This window comes from Pristis pectinata, chromosome 16 (genome assembly GCF_009764475.1).
Source record: "Pristis pectinata isolate sPriPec2 chromosome 16, sPriPec2.1.pri, whole genome shotgun sequence".
Lineage (NCBI taxonomy): Eukaryota > Metazoa > Chordata > Chondrichthyes > Rhinopristiformes > Pristidae > Pristis > Pristis pectinata.
Window position 1 is genome coordinate 2042821 of NC_067420.1, and position 24516 is coordinate 2067336.

Genomic DNA, 24516 nt, shown 5'->3' on the forward strand with positions numbered 1-24516 from the left:
GGTGCCACAAAAATACAAGTTGTACCTTGTTTCATTTGAGAAATTCAAAAGCTGCAAATGAGGGTTTCAAAAGAGAAGAATGAATGGAAATGGAGGCGTGTTAGGAACAGAGATGGATAACAGTGATCTTTGTGGATTATACATGAAGACTAAAGCTCACTTCAGGGCCAGACGAATAAAGACTTCAGACCAAAAAATAGGATTGTGAAATGGTGCAGATGAGCGGACTTGTATGTTAAGTTTACAAGTTAATCAGTGTGGCTTTGAATTTATCAATGTTGAATTGCCAGATTTCTGGTTTGACAGGACTTGATGCCCTTGCCAGCTGACATCGCCTCTCCAACAGCTTCTTCACCAAAATCATTGGATGAACTGTTACTTCCCATATCTATTGTCCATCTTTTCCAACTTTGTGTGACCCTCAGCTCTGCTTTCTATTCCTACTACAGCTATGAAGTAGGCCTCATTAGTCAGTCACAAACCAGACCCTTTTTGACTTGAGCCATTTTTTCCTTCTCCACCTTTTGCTTGGTTTTAACATGGTCAACCATTCCCCATCGTGTGGAGCCGAGTGGGACACTCCTCACATAATTCCACCCTTGCACCTCCGGTCACTGAGACATGATCCAAAGATCACACCAGATTCTACATTTGCTCTTGACACTCAAACCTACCTCACCACCATACCGCTTGACTGTGTCCATCCCGCAGAGACATCCAGTCTCGGACAAGTTGGAAACACTGTTTGCAGTCATGGCACCATTTGATGCTGGGGCAAGTCTCCACTCCCCAACTCCTCCCCTCTCGTCGCTCTGCCTCGGCTCAGCCCACCTGCTGGTGCCCTCGTCCATATTTCTAGATTCTCCTTAAATTTCCCTTCATCCATCTGCCAGTAACTTCAACATCTTCCTGCCTAATTCCAAACTTGCCTTAACCCTGTTCACATTAATACCTTTTTTGTCTCCACCCATTCCAAACCTTCAGCCCTAATGCTCCGAGAGAACTCGGACACCACCATCAGCAGTTACAGACACAGCTGCCCAAGATGTGCAATCTTTTCCAAACCTTTGGCCTTGAAGCCCTTCACTCAAAAACATTTCTTAATTCCTCTAGCCAAAACCAAGCTTTTTGTCACCTGGATCAACATCTCATTTACTTCTTCTGTTTGTTTACACTCTTGTGAAGCGTTCTGGAACAATTTGATTTCTTACGTTCATTGCAGTGAATGGTTAAACAGTTGTATTCGCGGAGACATGGATCGCAATGAAGCAAACTGAAATCTTATGTGGAAGTACCCAATGCTTGCATCCTATATCAAATCAACTGAGGGCATGCAGCAAGGAATAGGAAGTTGGAACACCAGGTCATATGGCAAACATGGGAGCAAAGGCAATGAAGGACTTTCTGCTGATACAAATCAAGATTAGAACCATGGATGAATTGTGATAAAGGAGGTAGAGATCCCATCCAAGGCAATGCCTAGTAAATGGAATACTGTACAATGGTCACAGTCTCAGAGGCATCCGTGACAAGCCAGAATGGTCTGGTTGTACCATTCGATAGCTAATCAAGTCAAGAATAATTCAAGTGGAAACGGGGTTTCATTCCACCCAGGACACCAAGAATCTCTTGAATTGTCAGTCATGCCTCCAAGACTGATCACGGTACAGTATTCCACTTAAGCATCATTGGCTTGAATGAGAGTTGCTACTCCATCCCCATGTCACAATCCATTCATGGTTGTATCCTTGATCATCTCAAATTAAACTATGCAACATCTGTAATAAAAAAAAAATTTTTTTAGGAAACAAAGAACTGGCTTCTATCCTTGGAAATAAGAATACTGTGGAAGAATTAGTGCAGTTAGTGCTCTTAAAAGCAAATACGCATCTGCTGTAGGACACCACGTGCATTTCCAGATTTTACTCCACAAGTAAAGTCATGAGGTTGGAGGAACATATTTTACCATCAATCCCAGACACTGCTTCTGTTTGCAAAACCTTGCGCGGCCTCCCCGGACGCCTGCGAGGCCGGTCACTGGTTGAAGTGGTGACGTTGCGGTTGTAATTTGGCTGTCTTCCGCGCGTCTCGTCTTCCGCTGGGTTATAATCGCTGTCAGCTAACAGAAGAGACATTTTCCAGAATGAAAACCTACTCAGGAGGAAGCAATTTATCTAATTGAAGGAGCAAATCAGCAAGTTGTTAGTGAAATCCATAGAATGATACTGTTGCTTGACAAATAATGGGTTATGCAAGTATTAAATAAAAACCAGAAAATACTGAAATACTTGGCAGATCAGGGCACGTGTGGGAAGAGAAACAGAGTTAACATTTCAGGTCAAATCACCTCATCTTCTGTCCAGGCACTTTGCAGCTTTCTGGACTCAGTAGTGAATTCTACAACTTCAGGTCACTTGATTTTTCTGCCTGCATCAGTCACTCATCTGTGACATTGGCTCAGATTCTGTGTTTTCTTTTCTTCCCCTCTGGGGGAGTGGAGTACGTGTCCAGCTTGACCTGCCGGGCACGTCTCCCATTCTGCATTTCGCAACTCCTACATTCTTTTGTCTAGGTTCTCACTCTCTAACTGCTCCTGTTCACTCACCGACCAGATAATCTTATTTACAATTTATTCCCAAAGTCACCCTGGTTTTAATCTGAGGCATCCCCCTGTTCCCCACCCTTCCTGCAGTTTAAAACACTTCTTTTGTCTCCTTCCCAGTTCTGACACAGGGCCTTTAACCTGAACTGCTAACTGCTGCTCTTACTCAGGTTAAGCCACACTTGCGGTATTTCCAGTTTTTATTTTAGATTTGATTTTGATGTACAAATGTTAAATTTCTCCATCCATTCAGGATATATTTTAAGGACATTGCTCTTTATAAAAATTCTGTACATCTAAGCTGTACAAAGCCAAGAGTAAAACTGGTCTCCTAAATTGACTGCCATATGAACTCTGATTTTACAACCAAGGGTTGGAGAGAAAAAAGGTACTCATTACTGGAAGGAGATGGAAAACGTTTGGTTTGCTAGTTTCAGGATGCCAGTGAACCAAGTACATACTCAGGTGCCAATATTTTTTGTTATTCCCTGGGCAGTTTCCATTTAACCACAATAGCTGCCAACTTTTGCTGCATTTCCCGTCCTTTTTTTTGAGTCAGGAGAAATTAAAGAACAAGTCTGTGCCTGCAGTTGTCTCAGGGTGCATTACCTTCTCGGTCATCAATCGCACCAGCATCCACAATATCATCTTCCTCATCTTCTTGCTCTTGCTCCTTGTCCTCCTGAGATTTTACTTCCTCTGGTCTTGGTGACATGTTCTGCTTCCTTGGTCGTCCTCTCCCTCTCTTCTTACACAGAAATCCTCCTAAAGATTTTGAAAAAAGTATGGAAGTCAAGATACAGTGTTTAGCTTTAATTTACAAAGTACCAACTATTGTTCTGCACAATACAATTCTTTACAGCTACTTTCAACACTTAAAAGACCTGCATTCAGAGATGTCAGAAGTCGGCCCAAGAATGAGAAGGTCTAACAATGGCCTTTTTCCTCTTGAAAGGGTGTTAAAGAAAGAGTTTATGAACATTGAAAGAATAGGGGAAAAAAGTTTTCTTTTGGGACAAGAAATTTGTTGCCTGTTGCAACAATATTCCATTAAACAGCCAGCATACTGCAGAAGGTGCAGATTAATTTCTAGTAGAGCCAAGGGCAATCTCAGCAATACTCCAAAATGTGTCAGAGTGGGAGGATCCACATCTGCACTCGCATGTTCAGCACTCGGTCACGACAGCATCCTGCTCTGAAGATGCTGACAGGCAGGCAGCACGTGCGATACAGAGAAAGGGGAGAGAAAGAATCAACTAATGATGATGCAGATGTATTTGTTCTGACCCCAGTGAATTATCCCTTCTGAACTGAACTATTAGGTTTCAATGATCCTAAAGATCATTCCCCTTGTCCAGCTGGGAGGGGCTGCCTCACCTTGATCTATTCGTGTCTATCCTGGCGCAGACAGAATTAACTGCACTGCCTTCTTTCCACTCTTCCATAGAACAGAACAGCACAGCACAGGCCCTGCAACCCACAATGTTGTGCCAACATAGCTAACCCCTTCTACCTGCAGAAATCCCAAATCCCTCCATTTTCCTCTCATTCATAGAACACTACAGCACAGAAAACAGGCCATTCGGCCCTTCTAGTCTGTGCCAAAACAGTATTCCGCTAGTCCCATTTACCTGCACCCAGTCCATAACCCTCCAGACCTCTCCCGTCCATGTATCTATCCAATTTATTCTTAAAACTCAAGAGTGTGCCTCCATTTACATCAGATGGCAGCCCGTTCCATACTCCCACCACTCTGAGTGAAGAAGTTCCCCCTAAACTTTTCCCCTTTCACCCTAAAGCCATGTCCTCTTGTACTTCTCTCTCCTAATCTAGGTAGAAAGAGCCTACTCACATTAACTCTGTCTATACCCCTCAATTTTGTAAACCTCTATCAAATCTCCCCTCATTCTTCTGCGCTCCAAGGAATAAAGTCCTAACCTGTTCAGTCTTTCCCTGTAACTCAACTCCTGAAGACCCAGCAACATTCTAGTAAATCTCCTCTGCACTCTTTCAATCTTACTGACATCCTTCCTATAGTTAGTTGACCAGAACTGCACACAATACTCCAAATTTGGCCTCACCAATGTCTTATACAACCTCACCATAACATCCCAACTCCCATACTCAATACTTTGATTTTATAAATGCCAGGATGCCAAAAGCCTTTTTTACAACCCTGTCTACTTGCGGCACCACTTTCAGGGAATTATGTATCTGAACTCCCAGATCCCTTTGTTCCTCCGCACTCCTCAGTGTCCTACCATTTACAGTCTATGTCCTACCCTGATGTGTCCTTCCAAAGTGCAACACCTCACTTGTCTGCATTAAATCCCATCTGCCATTTTCTGGCCCATTTTCCAGTTGTTTCCATTCTTCATGTGCCCATCCAAGCCCCACTCTTGGACTATTGCCTCCAGAGTCACTGAAGAATCTGTACAAATCCCCTCTCATTTACTAGCTACTCATCTGCAAACGTCAAGTCCCACGTGCAGCCAGCTTTACACAGCCCAGCACATCACAGAAACCAGCCTCCCCTCCACGGACTCTGTCTTTACCTCTCGCTGCCTTGGTGAAGCAGCCGGCATAATCAAAGAGCCCACCCACCCAGGTCATTCTCTCTTCTCCCCCATCAGGCAGAAGATACAGGAGCCTGAGGGCACGTACCACCAGATTTAAGGACAGCTTCTACCCCACTGTGATAAGACTATTGAATGGTTCCCTTATACAATGAGATGGACTATGACCTCATGATCTACCTTGTTGTGACCTTGCACCTTATTGCACTGCACTCTCTCTGTAGCTGTGACACTTTGCTCTGTACTGTTATTGTTTTTACCTGTATTACATCAATGCACTCTGTACTAACCCAATGTAACTGCACTGTGTAATGAATTGACCTGTATGATCGGTATGCAGGACAAGTTTTTCCACTGTACCTCTGTACAAATGATAATAATAAACCAATACTTTCTTGATTCCTTCATTATTCAGATATCCAGAACTAGAGGAGAACAAATGTTCTTCAAGGATATAGTGGACTAACTGAAAACATCAAGCATTGTTCACTACCCATTCACTTGCCTCCATTCCTGGCCACTGCCTGCAGGTGAACCAGGTTATTCACAACTTTGGCATCCTTTTAAAAGGTTCCCTGATCCTACAGTACAGTCCACAAATGGCCACAGTGAAGCGAGAGGTACATCTTCCTCACAAAGAATCAAGGAAATGCAGGCCAGTGAACTGGAATCAGATTGGTGTCCCAGTACCGTCTGAAAGTCTGGATTGACACTCAAAGGCAGCAAGGATGTCAATCAGCCTTCAGCAAGTGGGAGCACCTTGCCAATGTAAAATTAAGTCCAGGTAGCAGCTCCATCCTGGCTTAATATCTGAAACAGAAGCTCTTTCACAAAATGCTCTGAGATCATGATCTGAAATTGACAATTGTAATTAAAATCAGCAATAATATGATAAAAGGCTAAATCAGTGCAAGTTCCTCCTCACACTTTCCAATCAACCCTATCCAATTAGTATTGGTACGTGAAAGCAAAGATCATGGAACAGGGAATTGGGGTGGGTTAGGGAAGAGGTTGAGAAGAAACAAATTCATAAAATTGTGCTAAAATGTTTCTAGATTCAAGAACCAGTGAATGTGAAGGTGCAGGTTGAGCACGGAACTAACACTTACCGATGTTGAGATGTCGATCTTTCATGTGATTGATAAGGTTGTCCTTTGAAATGCTCTTGTATGGGCACATCTTGCACTTGAACTGCTGCACCACCACCACCTCCATCATGTCCTCCAAGTTGGACAGGTCATGCTGCTCAAGATGATCCGTGCAGGTGGATGTAGGTCCTTCTGCCAACCCATCCCCTGACAAGTGGGAAAGCCTGGAGCTGGACATCTCCGAGGTAGACATTTGAGAATCAATGGGACCACCTAGAGGAATACAATACAACAAAGTCAAGGGTAAATGGGCTCTATGTGAACAATATTTATGCAGTATCTGATCTAGTTACACATATTCCAATAGTGCAGCCTTCAAATCATCCCCATACACCACGGTCAGTGAGCAGCAGTTTCAATACGAAACAGAAAACAGTGCATAAAGCAAAGTGCCATTTAATGAATTGTAAGCCTGCAGATTTACTACACACAAGGGCAACTAATAACAAGTCAAACATTGGGTTAAGTAAAATTCAAAACCATACCACCCAAAGAAAATACAAATTATGTTTGCAAGTAAACATACACCTCTAACTTCATTGTTAAAGAGCAGAGCTACAATCTCACCATCATCAGGACCCGGCAATACAAGATACTGAGTGGCTTCGGCTCCCTCATCGCCCGCACTCGTCACAGCGATACAACCTGGGCGGGGAGACATCATTACCGTGATCAACAGAGAGATGGCTTATCAACTGAACATGCCTTAGAAATCTGATAGAACAACCAGAAGCTAAAATACACATCTCAAAAGAGCAAGGTAAATTGCATCTTGGGTGTAATCTTACAACCCTGATAAAGGGTTTCAAATTCAGAACATTGTCACTTCTCCAAGATTTAAATGGAGAATATATGTTGGATGATTTTTATTATTAATTGAAATCATTTAACAAATTACGACACCAACTAACAAGCTTTAAATACACATTGGTCCTGTTGCAGTGTAAATTTCATTAGAGTTTATTCATTCAAGCTATACAGATGTCATTGGCCATGTGAGCACTTGTTATCCACCCTAGCTGCCCCAACTGCAGAGGGAGGAGAAAGTCCACCACATTGATGGGTCTGGTATCACATGAATGCTGGGCTTGGCAAGGATTCCTTCCCCGAAGGACATTAACAACCCAGTTGGATTTTTCAAAATCATAAAATAGCATCATGGCTGCTATTGTTTTTTTTTTAAAAATCCAGATTTATAACATTAATTGAATGTAAACCCCCCAGCGGGATTTGAAGTTGCATCTCTAGATGACTGGTCCAGTATCTCAACCACTGTGCTAGAATAAGTCTTTACATTTCCAGGAAAAGTAACCACCAGCAGAATGCCCTTTAGCTGCCCTGTTCAGCCACTCACTTTGCATGGCCTCGGGTTCAATAATTTTATCGATAGCTGACCCAAGATCAGAGGATGTCGAAGCAGTTGAATCAGACACAATCATGGTTCCATCCGGTGCAACACTGGAGTGGACCAGTACTTGGGCAGATTCAGACACCATGATGGATTGTGTAACCGTGGAGACGCTGGATACGATGGTGGATTGAGCAATAGAGGAGGAGTCCGGGAGGTGAGCAATGGTGATGACATCTGTGCTGGAACTTGTTTCGGGAACTACCTCCTGAAATACCACAGCAAAAGGAAGAACATTTGTATCGATCATTTATAGGTTCATCACATCAGGCATAGTTCAGAGCTCTAAGCAGGACCATTCTTCATTATAAAGCTGATCAGACTGCCTTCCCTTAGTTAGCTACATCACAGAAATACCCCAGTGCACATCATCACCAACAAACTACCCTTTTTGTTCCAAGAACACATTAAAAAAACTCAAATTATATTTTAGAATTCGTAGCAGACATTGATAACTTGCACTTGTAGAAGTGTACCAGCTCCAACACATTTTGCATTTTTAGTTAACGATACAATTTATAGTCAGACATTTTGTCCAACACCTGGCCTTTGATGAAGCGTCTTCACCTCCTGTTACAAACATTCATACCACTGATTCTCCTGCTCTTCCTGGCCACCATCTTGGGTCAAGCTAGTCAGATGATAGTCATGAAACTCTAAACAGCCCACAACTTATCTATTACAGACCATTATTGTCACCTACAAAAAAATAACTAGTTTTTGTCTCAATCCATCTGCTGCTAAAACTTATCCCGTTTTTATTTTGAGATATAATGACACGAAAGACTTGATAATTCCAATCTGCTCTGAGCCAGCCTCTCATCCTCTGCCAAGCTCTGGAATTTCTCTCCCTCCCAAAAAGTGTTTAGATTCACTGGCTGGAACATCCTCCCTTTGACTAAGGGTTTTGGTCACTTTTCCTAAAGGCTGCTTCTTGTAAGAGCCTGCTTTAAAGTGTACTTATTACATTACAACATTACTTTAAAATCAAGCTGTTGTACAACAAAACCAGGCAGGTTAACTGAACATAATAACTACATACAGCAGCAAAACAAGCATAAATCATAGCTATGAAGTGGTAGTTTACAAATGAGATCAGTTACCATATCATTATATGATTGTTTGAAATCAGAAAGTTTTCCTTAATGGAATGAATTAGAGAATAAAATGACATACTACATGTTTTGCCCAGACCTGGAATTTCCTTTTATTAAATTCAATTAAAAATTAAAATGAATAATTAATACTGGGAATTAGGTCCATGTGACTTTGAATCATTTGCTTGCAGCTACTTCAGAAAACCATAAAGGAACGGTGGTTAATTGGATTCAACATTAAAAGAACCCCTGGAATTAACACAAATGTAATAAATAACTGATTAAACCGTCTGAAAAATTCTGACAAGTTCAAATGGCCTTTCCCATCCCATAGAACACTACGACAGAGAAAACAGGCCATTGGGCCCTTCTAGTCTGTGCCGAGACTTTAACAATTAGGAATTGGCTTGCATGTAGAAAGCAGAGGGTTGTGGTGGAAGGAGTGCCCTCGGATTGGAAGGCAGTGACTAGTGGTGTCCCGCAGGGATCAGTTCTGGGACCTCTACTTTTTGTGATATTTATAGATGACTTAGATGAGGGGGTGGAGGGCTGGGTTAGTAAGTTTGCGGATGACACTAAAATAGGCGGTGTTGTGGATAGTGTGGAGGGCTGTCGGAGCTTACAGAGGGATATTGATAGGATGCAGAGCTGGGCTGACAAGTGGCAGATGGAGTTCAATCCGGAGAAGTGTGAGGTGGTACACTTTGGAAGGACAAACTCCAGGGCAGAGTACAGGGTAAACGGCAAGGTACTTGGCAGTGTGGAGGAGCAGAGGGATCTGGGGGTTCATATTCACAGTTTGTTGAAAGTTGCCTCACAGGTGGAAAGAGCAGTTAAGAAGGCCAATGGGATGTTGGCTTTCATAAATCGCGGGATTGAGTTTAAGAGCCGCGAGGTTACGATGCAGCTTTACAAAACTCTAGTTAGGCCACACTTAGAGTACTGTGTTCAGTTCTGGTCGCCTCATTATAGGAAGGATGTGGAGGCATTGGAGAGGGTGCAGAGGAGATTTACCAGGATGCTGCCTGGATTGGAGGGTATTGAATATGAGGAGAGGCTTAAGGTGCTAGGGCTTTATTCACTGGAAAGGAGGAGGATGAGAGGAGACATGATAGAGGTATATAAAATATTGAGAGGAATAGATAGAGTAGACAGTCAGCGCCTCCTTCCCAGGGCACCAATGCTCAAGACGAGAGGTCATGGCTTTAAGGTTATGGGTGGGAGGTTCAGGGGAGATGTCAGAGGGAGGTTTTTCACCCAAAGAGTGGTTGGTGCATGGAATGCACTGCCTGGGGTGGTGGTGGAGGCAGATACATTGAACAGGTTCAAGAGCTTGTTGGATAGGCATATGGAGGAACGTGAGATAGAGGGATATGCGGGAGGAAGGGGTTAGGTAGTGTGAGGGTGGTCTGATGGACGGCACAACACGGTGGGCCGAAGGGCCTGTTTTGTGCTGTATGGTTCTATGGTTTATTCTGCTAGTCCCATTGACCTGCACCCAGTCCATAACCCTCCGGACCTCTCCCATCCATGTATCTATCCAATTTATTCTTAAAACTTAAGATTGAGCCCACATTTACCCGTCAGATGGCAGCTCATTCCACACTCCCACCACTCTCCAAGTGAAGAAGTTCCCCCTAATGTTCCCCCTAAACCTTTCCCCTTTCACGCTAAAGCCATGTCCTCTCGTACTTATCTCTCCTAATCTAGGTGGAAAGAGCCTGCTCGCATTAACTCTGTCTTTACCCCTCAATTTTGTAAACCTCTATCAAATCTCCCCTCATTCTTCTACGCTCCAAGGAATAAAGTCCTAACCTGTTCATTCTTTCCCTGTAACTCAGCTCCTGAAGACCCAGCAACATTCTAGTAAATCTCCTTTGCACTCTTTCAATCTTACTAATATCCTTCCCATAGTTAGGTGACCAGACTACACACAATACTCCAAATACCCAATATCCCAAACTGATCGCATGGAATACGGTGGGCAGAAGGTACAAGTCCATTTTTAAAATCTTATGACTGTTTCATTGCTTCTGTGTTCCTGTTTCCAATTAGGGCGCCATACCATAGATTCCTCCGAGCTCTGGCCCACACCGGAATCGATGCCGGAGCTGTTGTCTGCTTCCGATCCCATGCTGAGAGTGGTCACCGTGTCACTGCTGTCTGCAGATACAGCCTCGGATGTCTCCACTACCATACCACTCTCAGAGGGTTCTTCCTGGCCCGAGGGAGCCGCATCACTGCTGCTCTGCACTGCGTTCTCCTCCAGCTCCATCGTGACCCCTTTCTACTAAAGCCTGCAATAAAAAGAGCAACGCAAATGAGAAACAGACTGTTGCATTAAGTAACATTGCTGCTGTTATTCACAGAATTCACATCCTGTGCAACAAATAACACATTAGAAGCAAAGAGTTTCTCTCAATGCTCAGCTGCCAAGGTGGAGGCTGGTCTGGGGCAATTTGCATCTTCCTTTTGGTTTTGCATATTTGTAGATCAGTAACACTGAGAAGTTTTACAACATTACAAACGGCATCAGGGCATATAAACATTTTCATCCATCTCCCCCTGCACTCTCTTCCAAGCCCATTTCCTCTTTACCAAACGTGTCCAACCTTAAAATCTTCTCTGATCCAGTAAAGTGGTGGCGTCTTTCAGAGGACAGACCTTCTACCGGCTTGGGAATTGTCTTTTTCAGCTAATCACCTGGTCTAACCTGTATCAACATGGCCAATCGGATTCATTGCAATTAGGGATGGTTGACAAATACCACCAAAATCCACAAGCCCACGAAGAAACGAAAACAAGTGGGTGACTTCAATGTGGAATGCAATACGACTGAGCCCAATGTCCATTTGTCTTTATGTCAGACTCCAGAATAGAAGAGAAAGCAGGAAGGGGAACCATTATTGTTCACTGCCTTCAGTCCTGGCTCACAGGGTATCTTCTCCCCCCGCGGCAGCCAACACAGCAGGTAACAGTGAATGAACTTGGGAGATGCACCATCTAAGGCACAGTTTGAATTATGCAATCTATTTGCTGAATACTTTAGAAGAAACTCTTCCACTATTTTTTTTAAATTACAACATAGTAAACAATACGGTGGCCAATTTTCTCAGCCAGTGGTTAGCTTTACAGATATGCCAACTCTGAGAACAAAACATAAATCTTAAATGAAACAGAATTGAAAAAGGCAACATCCAGTGATATTGTCATGTTTTATTTAAAACTTTTCTTTGGAAAATACATTCTTATTCAAATCTGAATCAGTGGATTGACTGGAATTTCAGTCCTAACATCCATTTTCTTCTCCAACTTTGAGAACCTCCCCCTTTTCCAGGCAACCTTGGCTAACACCCATTGCACTTCCCATGCCCCAGATGTACTGTGAGAAATTGCCTACATTAAAAGGTGCTGTGTGTTTGAAATTTGCTGAACAAATGAAACAAGATGATCTGGATTCAAAGTAAAGCCTGCAGGAGTGGAGTCAGGAAAGTTTGGCACTCGCTGCCATCAGTTACTGAGGAAAATGCAACTCACGTACAGAATCAGCACAAGGGAAGACTTTCTCTAATAACACCACCAAATGAAATAGTTTAAACAGGAAAATACATTTCTGAGATGAGACTGATTCCTTTTTTTTAAAAAATCAAGGTTAAGATCTTGCCCAAGTTGCAAAGCAGTTACCACAAATTATGTCAGAGATCATGCACCCAATGAAACCCACTCACCTCACACCTTACCCTCACCTTTCTAAAACTGCGATATATCCATTGAGGGGTATATTCTCAAATGTCCTCTGAAATGTTTAGCAACCACAGAGTTGTACAATTAGAGCTTTGTTCAAACATGGATAGAGTAAAAGTGGACAAATCGGCTGGCATCAACTTGGGAACTGAATTCGAATACAGAAAAGCTGCTCCCAGACAAATTGACCTGGCAAAAAGTCTAACGTGGGACAGAATTCCACCAATGAGTCAAACAACAGCCTTACATAGTCTTCCTCATGGAATCGTACCTTGCAAGCATGGTTCCAACACCTCCATTGCAATCCCTAGTGAAGTCCTGCCCCACAGCAGGATAGACCCATCAGAAGGGTGGTACAGTGGTAGAGACTTGGGTGGGAATAACCCTGGGAATCCTTAACAATGATTCCAGACATCTTAAGATCACATGGCATTGGGTCAAACATGGATGAGGTAACCCTCTCCCTTTTAACCACCTCCCATCTTCTTTCCAGCTGATCAATAAGAGGTCCTGCATTTTGAACAACACCTAAAGTAGCACTAGATGCACCCTGGGTGGAGGAACTTCAATGTCCATCACCACAAAAACTTGGTAGCACCAGCTCCTGTCCAACAGGACCCCACACCAGGCACATCTTCCCCTCCCCACTTTCTGCAGGGATCACTCTCCGAGACTTCCTTGTCCGCTCGTCCCTCCCCATCGATTTCTCCCTCCAGGCACTGAGTCCTGAAGAAGGGTCCTCACGAACATAGTTGTGGCTGATGAATTTGCATATGATAGCACTAGTACACGTGGCCTCCACACAATCCTTATGGAGATAAAGTCCCATTTTTATAGCAAAGACACCATCCAACACACAAAAAGGAGGAACTCAGTGGGTCAGGCAGCTTCTATGGAGGGAAGTCAACATTTCAGATCAAGACTCTTCTTCAGGACTCAGTGCCTGGAGGGGGAGAACAAAAATTGGTGGGGAGGGATGAGCAGACAAGGGAGTCATGGAGAGAATGATCCCTGTAGAAAGCAGAGGGGAAGATGTGCCTGGTGGTGGAGATGGCAGAAGTTATGGAGAATGACCTGTTGGATGCGGAGGTTTGTGGGGTGGTAGGCAAGGACAAGGGGAACTCTATCTCTTGTATGTCTGGGGGGGGGGCGAGGGGACAGACGTGCAGGAAATAGAAGAGATGCGGGTGAGAGCTGCATCAAGCAGTGGGGGAGGAAGGGGAGGGGAGAGGAGAGAAAGAGGGAAGAAAATTACCCCATTTCCTGTGTGTTGCCCCAGATTTCCAGCACCTGCAGTCTTTGTGTCTCCATTTTGCTGAAGCCACTGTCCATGATGTTTTCTGGCATTACTCATGCTAGATGGGATAGATCTAGCAGCTCGAAACAGGGTAACCAAGACATGGTGGGCCACTTGCAGCAGCAGAAGCATACTAAACCATGGTCTGTAACGTCATGGCCCGGCATATCCCTCACTCTGAAGATCAGCCGGAAGCAGAACCAGGAACACCCAATAAGTGAGATGCCAGATAGTGAAGCTACAACACAAGGTGACAAGAGACAGAGGATAGTGATGGAAGGTTGCTTTTCTGATTGGAAGTCTGTGACCAGTGCTATACCACATGGATCAGTGCTGGGGTCCTCACTGGTTGTGATATACATTAATGACTTGGATGTGAAGATGGGAGGAACGATGAGTAAGTTTGGCGATGACACGAAAGTTGGTGTTGTGGATAGCACGGAAGGTTGTCTAAAGCTACATCAGGATATAGATCAGATGGAAAGTTGAGCAGTGTTGACAGATAGAATTTAATCCCAACAAGTGAGAGGTTATGGATATTGAGAAGTCAAACAAGGGTAGGATGCTGTAAATGGTAGGGCACCAAGGAACATTGATAAACAATGGACCCTTGGGGCTCAAGTCCATGGTTCCCACAAAGCAGCAACACAAGTAGATAGGATGGGGAAGGCAGCTTGCCTTCACAGGTTGCAGCATAGAATATAAAAGTTGGGGACATTACGTTGCAACTTTACAAAGCATTGGTTAGACCACACTTGAAGTACTGCGTGCAGTTCTGGTCACATTATACGAATGTGGTTGTGGTGGACAGAGGGCAGAGGAGATTTACCAGGATGCTGCCTGGATTGGAGGACTTTAGGTATGGGGAGAGATTAGATAGGCACGGATTGCTTCCCTTGAAAGAAGGTTGAGGGGTGACCCAGTAGGAGGTACACAAGAGACAGGTAGTGAGAATCTTTTTCCTGTGGTAGGGGTATCAAAAAAAACAAGAGGGCACAGGTTTAAGGCGAGAAGAAGGAGTTTTCAAGGGGATTTGAGGAGCAAGTTTCTCTTTTATACATAGAGTGATCGGTATCTGGCACTCACCAGCAGAGGTGGTGGTGAAGTCAGATACAATCACACCTCAAGAGACATTTAGACAAACACTTAAATACGCAGGGCATAGAAGAATGCAGATCCAGTGCCAGCAAATGGGATTAGCATAGATGGGCAGAAAGATTGGCATGTATGTGGTGGGCCAAAGGGCCTGTTTTTGTGCTGTACAACTACAGCTCCGAGACGACATGCATGGCAAACAGCATGCAATAGATGGAGCTATCTCACAACCAATGGATCAGATGAAGCCCTGCAGTGCTACCACTTCTAATAACAAATGGTGGTGGTCAATTAAACAGTTACTAGAAGGAACAGACTTCAAAAGCATCACCATCCTCAACAATGGAGGAGCTCAGTATGTGAATGCGAAAGGCAAGCGGTGAATTATAATCCATCTTGGCTTCCTCCAGAGGTCCCCATCATCACAAAAGCCATTCTTTAATCACATTTGATAGACAGGGAGCCCTGGATACAGTAAAGGCTACAGGACTTGTCAACACCCAGACAACAGTACCGGAGAACCAGCTATCCATCCAGCGAAGCTTTTCCCATAGTTACAACACTGGCAACCACCTGACGACATTGAAATTTGCCAAGGTAATTCTGTTCACAAGAAAAGGCAAATCTAATCCGGTTAATTACCAACTGATCAGTCTACTTGAATCATCAGCAGAATGATGGAAGGTGTCATCCATAAGTCTATCAGGTCACATTTACCCAATACACTGGGGCTACTCAGCTCTTGACCTTACAGTCTTTGTCCAAATATGAACCAAAAAGCTACATTTCAGGGTTGGGACAAATGTGACTGCCCTTGGCACCGAGACAGCATTTGATCAAGTTTCACCTGGTAAAACTGAAGTCACTGGGCATCCTGAGAACAACAATCCAATAGGTGGAGTTATACCTTGCATGAAAATTGGATGTAGCTGTGGGAGGTCAATCATTCCAGCCCCAAGACACCACCACAGGAGTTCCTTAACAAAGTGTCCTGGATCCAACCATCACCAGCTGCTTCATCAATGACTTTCCTTCCATCGTAAGGTCAGAAGTGGGCATGTTCCTGATGAATGCACACTTCCATTTGCAACTCCTCAGCAAATAAAGCCATCCATACCCACATGTAGCATTGCCTAGACAACATTCAGTGACAAGCAACTTTCATGCCATACGAGTACCACCTACAAGAAGTCCAACCATTTAATGATATCATTATCTAATGATATCATCTAAGTGCTGTCCATCAACATCCTGGCCTAGGGGTAGTCACCAACTCCATTAGCTACACATTGTAAATACAACAACAGGCCAGAGGTTCCGAATCCTGCAACAGCATCTCCCACAACTGTGACCTCTACCACAGAGGACAGGGGCATGAGGTATATAGAACCACCACAACCTGCAGGTTCCCCTCCAGGTAACAAACCTTCCTGACTTGGAAACACATCAGCAGTCCTTTCTCATCTCTGGAATTCCCTCCCCGGGAGCACGGAGTGTCTTCATCCAGGGGATTGCAGTTCCAGGCGGCTGCTCACCAACATCTTTCCAAGGGTAATCAGTAATGGGTGGTACATGCCAACCTTTCAGTGAAGTGCCCATCCTGGATAGTGAGTAAATATAAAACTAATTTCCCAAAAACCGTCCTTTTCATTGTAAACACTGACCCATTAAGAGCATGAGAATCATGTTTATAGTATCAATGGGGGAAATTGTACCCATCCGCTCCTACACTAAGATGACGTATCCTTTCTGGTTACCAGGAACAATGACTAAAATCTCACCACAAAGCACAACTAATTACTCTTGACCTGTTGTAGAAATAAAGTGGGTTTTCTATTCACATCTCCAATGCAGGTACACTGCAAATGGTATGGAGTCCCCACACATCAGCCTCATTTATGCCAACACTGCTGTATAACACAATACTTTCTGCATCCCTTCAGAGATCAATGCCACTGCTAAGAAAGGATCAACACATACAAAATGCTGGAGGAAGTCAGTAGGCCCGGCAGCATCCAGTCCTGATGAAGGGTCTCAACCCGAAACGTCAACTGTTTATTTCCCTCCATAGATACTGCCTGACCTGCTGACTTCCTCCAGCATTTTGTGTGTGGCTCCAGACTGCAGCATCTGCAGAATCTCTTGCATCTCCACTGAGAGAGGATAGTGTATTTGCCACACTGAGAATTATAGAAAATGAACCTCTGCTGTGCTGATAGCATACACTGCTGTACAGCCAATCAAAATTTTACCTTCAAAGGGCACCTCCGCCAAGCAAAATATTAAATTTAGAAAACGCTACAGAAAAAGCAGACTCAATAATTTGTCACACTTGGGACCACTGCCACCAGACTGGCAGGTTCTCTGGACCAACAGGTTATTATTCGCATTAATACTCCAACACACTTCTAATTCAGTTTTTTAAAAAAATTTATTACACAAACATCTTTCCAGTGAATCTGGCGAGTTTAAAAGGAGTGCAGGAAGGTCCCAGTGAGCCAAATGCCAAACCATCAGGATTTCTGAACAACGGAACAGCAAATTATTGAAATGTTCTGCAACTTGTTATACAATGGCGAGGCAGGGTTGCTGCACATCTATTTTGATTAAGGCTTCCAAGCACTTTTAATCAACGTGAGACACAATACTGAGTTTGTCTGTTTTATAAAACTGTAGTTACCTACCCACCTCCCTCCCCACCCTCAGCCCTCGCCCACCTACCCTCCCCCTACTCCTCCCAACCTCTCCCCCTCCCTCTTTCCCATCACCCACCCCCATCCACCCTACCCCCTCACCCACCAACCCCTCACGCAGCCCCCCACTCTGCCCTACCGCACCGCCTCCCCAGCTCTCATCTACCCCCTCCCTCCCCATCCTCACCCCTACTCGTCCCCACCTCTCCCCCTCCCACCCCTCCTCACACTCACCTACCTCACCCTCCGTCGCTCCCACTCACCTAGCACCCTCCTTCCCCACCCTCTCCACCTCACCTACTCCCATCTCCACCTCCTCCTCACCCACCCCTACCCCAGCCCCCACCTTCCCTCCCATCTCCCCAGCCCTCATCTACCCCCTCCCTCCCCCCCACCTACCCTCACCCCTCCTCCCCACCTACCCCTCACCAACCCTCACCCCCTCCCTAACCAACCCTCACCCCCTCCCTACCCTCACCTCCCCATCTCCCAGCCCCATCTACCCCCTTCCTCCTCCCCACCTACCCTCACCCTCTTACCCCTCCTCCCCACCCCCACCTACCCTCACCCTCCTACCCCTCACCAACCCGCACCACCTCCCCCTCCCTCTCACCACCCTCCCCAACCCTCACTCCCTCCCTCTCACCACCCTCCCTACCCCAACCCCCACCTCCCCAGCTGTCATCTACCCCCGTCCCTCCCCCCACCCCCTACCCTCTTACCTCTCCTCCCTCACCCCCACCTACCATCACCCTCCTACCCCTCACTCCCTCCCTACCCCCTCACCACCCCTCCCTCCCCCACCCCCCTCCCCACCTACCCTCCCCAACCCTCACCCCCTCCCTCTCACCCCCTCCCCCACCTCCCCAGCCCTCATCTACCCCCTCCCTCCACCTACCCTCACCCTCTTACCCCTCCTCCCCACCTACCCCTCACCCCTACTTACCCTCACCCCTACCCTCTTACCCCTCCTCCCCTCACCCCCACCTACCATCACCCTCCTACCCCTCACTCCCTCCCCACCCCCCACCCTCCCCTACCCACCCCTCACCCCCTCCCTCCCTCCCCACCCACCCCCACCCTCCCCCCTCCACCCCCTCACCCCCTCCCTCCCTACCCCCCACCCCCTCCCTCCCCCCTCACCCCCTCCTCCCTCCCTCCCCACACCCTACCCCTCCCTCCCCACACCCTACCCCCCTCCCTCCCCCTCCCCACAGCCTACCCCCTCCCTCCCCCCCTCCTTACCCCCTCCCTCCCCTCCTTACCCCCTCCCTCCCCACACCCTACCCCTCCCTCCCTCCCCACCCCCTCCCTCCCCACCCCTCACCCTCCCTCCCCCCCTCCTTACCCCCTCCCTCCCTCCCCTCCTTACCCCCTCCCTCCCTCCCTCCTCCCTCCCTCCTCCCCACCCCCCTCCCTCCCTCACCCCCCTCCCCCCTCCCCACCCCCCTCCCTCCCTCCTCCCTCCCTCCCCCCCTCCCTCCCTCCTCCCCACCCCCCTCCCTCCCCCGCTCCCTACCCCCTCCCTCTCCCTCCCTCCCCCCCCTACCCCCTCCCTCCCTCCTCCCTCCCTCCCTCCTCCCTACCCCCCTCCCTCCCCAGCTCCCTACCCCCTCCCTCTCCCTCCCTCCCCCCCCTACCCCCTCCCTCCCTCCTCCTCCCCCCTCCCTCCCTCCTCCCTACCCCCTCCCTCCCTCCTCCCTACCCCCTCCTCCCCCCCTACCCCCCTCCCCCCTACCTCCCTCCTCCCCCCTACCTCCCTCCTCCCTACCCCCCTCCCCCCCTCCTCCCTACCCCCCTCCCCCCTCCCTCCCTCCCCCCTCCCTCCCCCCTCCCTCCCTCCCCCCTCCCTCCCCCCTCCCTCCCTCCCTCACCCCCTCCCTCCCCCCTCCCTCCCTCCTCCCTCCCCCCCTCCCTCCCCCCCTCCTCCCTCCCCCCTCCCTCCTCCCCACCCCCTCCCTCAGTCCTCCCCACCCCCCTCCCTCCGTCCTCCCTCCCCCCGCCCACCTCCCTCCCCCCTCACCCCTCCCCCTCCCCACCCCCCTCCCCCTCCCTCCTCCCTCCCTCCTCCCTCCTCCCTCCTCCCTCCCTCCCCCCCCCCTCCCACCCCCCTCCCCCCTCCCTCCGTCCTCCCCCACCCCCCTCGCCTACCCCCTCCCTCCACCTACCCTCACCCTCTTACCCCCTCACCCCCCCCCCCCCCCAGGGCCCGGGCTGCCCGCCGCCCGCCTGCCGCCGCACTTCCACTCAGGCAGTGAGCCGGCGCCTATGGAGGGGGGGCGGTGAGCCCGGGCCTCAGGCCCCGCTGCCTCCGTCAGGCCGCCTCGGCCTCGCCTCCCGCGCTCCCACCGCCACCTGCCGCCCGGGCGACCGCCCGACCCTCACCTTCGCCCCGCCGCCGCCGACAGCGGGAAATTACAGAGCGCCGAGGCGGCGCCGCCGCGGCCGAGCCGCCCACCAAACCTACACAAACAACACGGCAATCGGTGAAGACGCCATGGCGCCTCCCCGCCGCAGCACCCCCGGGCCTGCTTTTGTATCCATCAGCGCAAGGACCGGCGCCGGCCGCCAACGGCCACCGACAGGTGGGGCCCGGGGCTCAGCGACCGCCCGCAGACATCCCCCTCCTCGGGGCCGCTCCATCCTGACGGGGTCCCGGCCCAGCTTCGCACCGTCGTGGCCGCCAACCGACATTGAGCGGCGGGACTATTTTCCTTCCCGGGGTTGGCGGATGCGGATGGGTCGGGTGGGCGCGGTGACGCGGCGCAGCAGCCCGCGATGTCAAGGCGCCCTTGCGTCTGACGTCAGCGTCGTGCGTCTGACGTAAGCCGCTCTGGGCTCAGGTGGGCTCAGAGTCGGAGTGTCGTCATCTGCACAACTATATGTGTGCTCAGGTGTAGGGACAGGCTTACCTGCAGCATCATCACAGGCGCACAGCATCAGGTCAGCAGCAATCCACAAGAAAAACATGAATTACACATAAATTATACACTTTTTACAAGAAAGAACACATTTAGATCAAGAAAAAAGTTAATTTTATTTCAAAGTGGTCATAGTGTTGCTAAACTGCGGTGATTAGGGTCGTGCCGTAGAACCGAATGGTTGAAGGGAAGTCGCTGTTCCTGAACCTGGTGGAGTGTCATGGTTCATGCATGTTAATTATTGCATGTGATTAATGTTAGAGCTAATCCGCTTATCCATTTTGTACCTCTTCTCCCTTATCATCTGGAACTGTACAGAGAGATACCGTGACAAGTCATAGAGCACTTGAGGTATAGTTCAATGTTCCTTACAAAAAGTATAATTCGAATAAAATAATCGATATGGAGGTGGGTGTTCCTACAGCACGGTGAAACACTTATCATTGTTTATGTCAGGCAAGGGGTACATTTCAACGTCTCAGCTGCTCTCCTAATCCTTCCAGTCACACAGACGTGATGATTATGTGTGACGTTCCTGCACCATCTGTATGAACAGCTCTGTGACCAAGATGTTATCAAATTCAAAGTCAACGTCGAGCCTATTGTCATCTGCACAAGTCCATGTGTGCACAGGTGCAATGAAAAATTTACTCGCAGCAGCATCACAGGCACAGAGCATCAGATAAGCAGCATTCACAAGAAAAACATAAATTATACACAATTTTTACAAGAAAAGACACAGAAAAGCAAAGACCATTTTAGTGCAAGGTGATCAAAGTGGTATTGTGTTGCTAAACTGTCATGACTAGGGTTGGGGTAGCACAGGGTAAAAACAATAAGAGGATACAGAGCAAAGTGTCACAGTTACAGGGAAGTGCAGTGCAGGTAGACAATAAGGTGATACAATTTTTACAAGAAAGAACACAATTAGAACAAAAGAAAACAAAGTCCATTTCAGTGTCAGGTGATCAAAGTGGTCACAGTGTTGCTAAACTGTAGTGATTAGGGTTGTGCTGGTTGGTTCAGGAACTGAATGGTTGAAGGGAAGTAGCTGTTGCTGAACCTGGTGGTGTGGGACTTCAGGCTTCTGTACCTCCTGCCCGATGGGAGCTGTGAGAAGATGGCACGGCCCGGATGGTGGAGATCTTTGATGATGGATGTTGCCTTCTTGAGGCAGCACCTCCTGTAGATACTCCCGATGGTGGGGAGGGATGTGCCCGTGATGTATTGGGCTGAGTCCACTGCTCTCTACAACTTTTTATGTCCCTGCGCACATGAATTGTCGTACCAGACCGTGATGCAACCAATCACGACACTTTCAACAGTACATCTGTAGAAGTGTGTTAGAGTGTTCGGTGAGCAGGTGGATTTAGGTAGATACCTTGGAATAAAGTTTTTGTAGCCACCTGCTGGGAAACTGAGCCGCCCAGAAAGGCCATCCGTCTATGCAGCCTATATATCAGAGCCTCCAATAGGTACAGGAAAGGATGTGCACCACTGTTCTTCACCAAGAAACAAATAATGGAAAAGGAAAACAGCCAAATTAGAACCCTTGTTGGCAGAGAAAGAAAAATAAAGGAGGGGAAAACAGAAAGAGGAAAAATAGAAACGGAAAGTAACAGGGAAAAAATCAAATCTTCCACAACTATAGGAATGAATTTCCACTTTTTAGTTGTTTGCCTTTCAGGTTTGAAGGGATTGAGAGCTGTCATTTGATGGTTACAGAGCAACATTAACTCACTAACGTTCTACAGCAAGTTTGATTTCAAACATGGAAATGCTTTAAACACATTGAAATTTCCAGTTATTTTCCCAGGAAATGCTGGATCAATGAACTTTTCAGCTCCTGTGACCAATGGCAAGTAAAGTTGGTCAAACTTGAGAATCAAAGTTATTTTGATTGTCAATTTTGGCCAATAGTAAAGTAATACTGAAAACTAAAGATTGACAATCTCTTTGACTTACTGCCTGGTTATATACTTGATGAATGTCTGCACAATCTGTGGTTTAGACTTATGATCCAATAAGCAGAAGCTCCAGAAAGATCTTCTATGGATATAAAGAGTTTGGGGATAGCTAAGATATGTGTGGGGACCCCTCGGAGAGTGAAACTGAGGAATTCATGACAGGAAGTAAGGAAATTGCAGATAATTTAAATATATTCTTTACATCAGTTTTCACAGTTAGAGGACCCTGCAAGTAAACATGGGTTTCCTCCAGGTGCTCCGGTTTCCTCCCACATTCCAAAGATGCACACTTGCGGGCTGGCCCCAGCACATTCTCAGTAACGCAAAAAGATGCATTTCACTGTGTGTTTCGATGTACATATGACTCATAAATAAATATCTAAATATCTATTCCAAAGATAACACATGGGCCAGTTTAAAATAGGAGGGAAGAACTTGTAACACTCCTTGTAATGTGCAACAAAAAATCAGACTAATGGGAATTAAGGCAGATAAATTACCAGGACCTGATGGGATGTATTCACGGGTTTAAAAGAAGTGGCAGCAGAGGCAGTAGGACTATTGGTTGAAGTTTTTCAGACTGTTCCAGGAGAGTACCAGCACATTAGAAAACTGTGAATCTGACACCTTTGTTCAGGAAGGGAGGGAGCAAATTCACAATAGCCATGCCGATTATATCAAGTAAGCAGTAATTATTAAGTAATCAACCTGTAATTAAGGAGGTGATTTTAAGTTTCCAATTAGAAGCTGAGACACACAGCCTGTAATTTTTTTGCTGCTGGAAACGTGAGGTCCCTGTGGTAAGGTGAAAAACAATCGATGATTTCCCTGTTGCATCAGCTACCAATGGCTGGATGTAACTAAAGGGTTAAAAGAAGCATCTTTCTCTGTTCGGACTATTTGTTTTCCCCAGGAGTTACTGAAACCGTGTGAACCAACGAGACATCAATGTGGAAGGCAGCCCCAAGCATGAATCAGGTGCAGTTAAATGGGCAGCTTTGCAAAACAACCAGGGTCTGCTTCCAACGAGCAAGACAGTGGGGAGTGTTAATTTGCTCCATCAGACAAGATCTCAGGGATTTGTCTGACTTCATCACAAACCTTTCTCAGCGACACACTCATGGAGCCACCCGCCCTCCAGAAGATCGGAATTTTTATCTGTTCATTAACAGTGGAATTTTTCTGCACTATTGACTGACGAGGCTCTCAAAAACGACGGGAAGGTTCAGCACAGGTGTGGAATCCTTTGTTACGCTGGGATCAAAGGGGGCACAAAGCCCCCCGTGACTATAAAGACGCGCCCCGCAAGAGAGTCCTTCGCAGCTTCTGCACGGGTAGGTTCGTGGCCAACGCCTGGCAACTATCAAGCCCCTTCACGTCTCGCTGAAGTACCCTGGGGCTCCCCTTCAGCGATAGACTGTGCGGCAGAGAACACAACATTGCTAAGTACTGGATGCCTATAGGTATCACTGAGAACTGCGTGCAAACCTGAGCTCGATTTTACCAGGGAAGCGTTAAGTGAGAGAGTTTGAGTTTTTGGTCTTGTTTCTTTTAATTTGGGTTCAATTAGATTTATGGTTAGAGCTGTAATTTCCTTTGTGTTTAGTTGTTTTTAATTGTGTTAAATAAAGTTACTCAAACTTTTCGTGAGATTGTGGTGTCTTTCAGAACCGATTCTGTCGTTCAAAGGAACCCAAAAGAACCTGAGTCCTGTTGTAATACAGTCACTTTACGCGTCTTTCAGTGGAAGAACCTGAGGTGGTGTGAGGAAAAACATTTTGTACAGCAAGTGGATGGGATTTGGAATTGGTTGCCTGGTGCATACAGTTAGCAGTGGCCTTCAGAAAGGAACTAGATCAGTATATGAAGGAGAAAAATGCATGATTACGAGGCAAAGGTGAGACTAAATGATACGTTAATGACAGGGAATGGGATGAATTGCACTAGATTGATTCCAGGGATGTAGGA

General features: G+C 46.9%; 1 protein-coding gene across 5 annotated transcripts in view; it reads right to left on the bottom strand.

The window, feature by feature from the left end:
- The window catches only part of znf335 (zinc finger protein 335), a 58405-nt gene extending 38208 nt beyond the window's left edge, over window positions 1-20197 (bottom strand). Inside the window, exons 1-7 of one of the 5 annotated variants that reach the window (XM_052031185.1) lie at window positions 20046-20197; window positions 10897-11128; window positions 7681-7942; window positions 6894-6971; window positions 6288-6539; window positions 3212-3367; window positions 1967-2119 (exon numbers count right to left, since the gene is read on the bottom strand). In XM_052031185.1, coding sequence (XP_051887145.1) covers window positions 1967-2119; window positions 3212-3367; window positions 6288-6539; window positions 6894-6971; window positions 7681-7942; window positions 10897-11106 — 1111 coding nt within the window. In that variant the 5' untranslated portion in view covers window positions 11107-11128; window positions 20046-20197. Of the gene's footprint in view, window positions 1-1966; window positions 2120-3211; window positions 3368-6287; window positions 6540-6893; window positions 6972-7680; window positions 7943-10896; window positions 11129-12577; window positions 12598-16393; window positions 17022-17405; window positions 17618-20045 lie in introns of those variants that run through there. The other 4 variants (XM_052031188.1, XM_052031187.1, XM_052031186.1 and 1 more) reach the window with 4 other exon arrangements.
- Between the last annotated feature and the right edge of the window lie 4319 nt (window positions 20198-24516).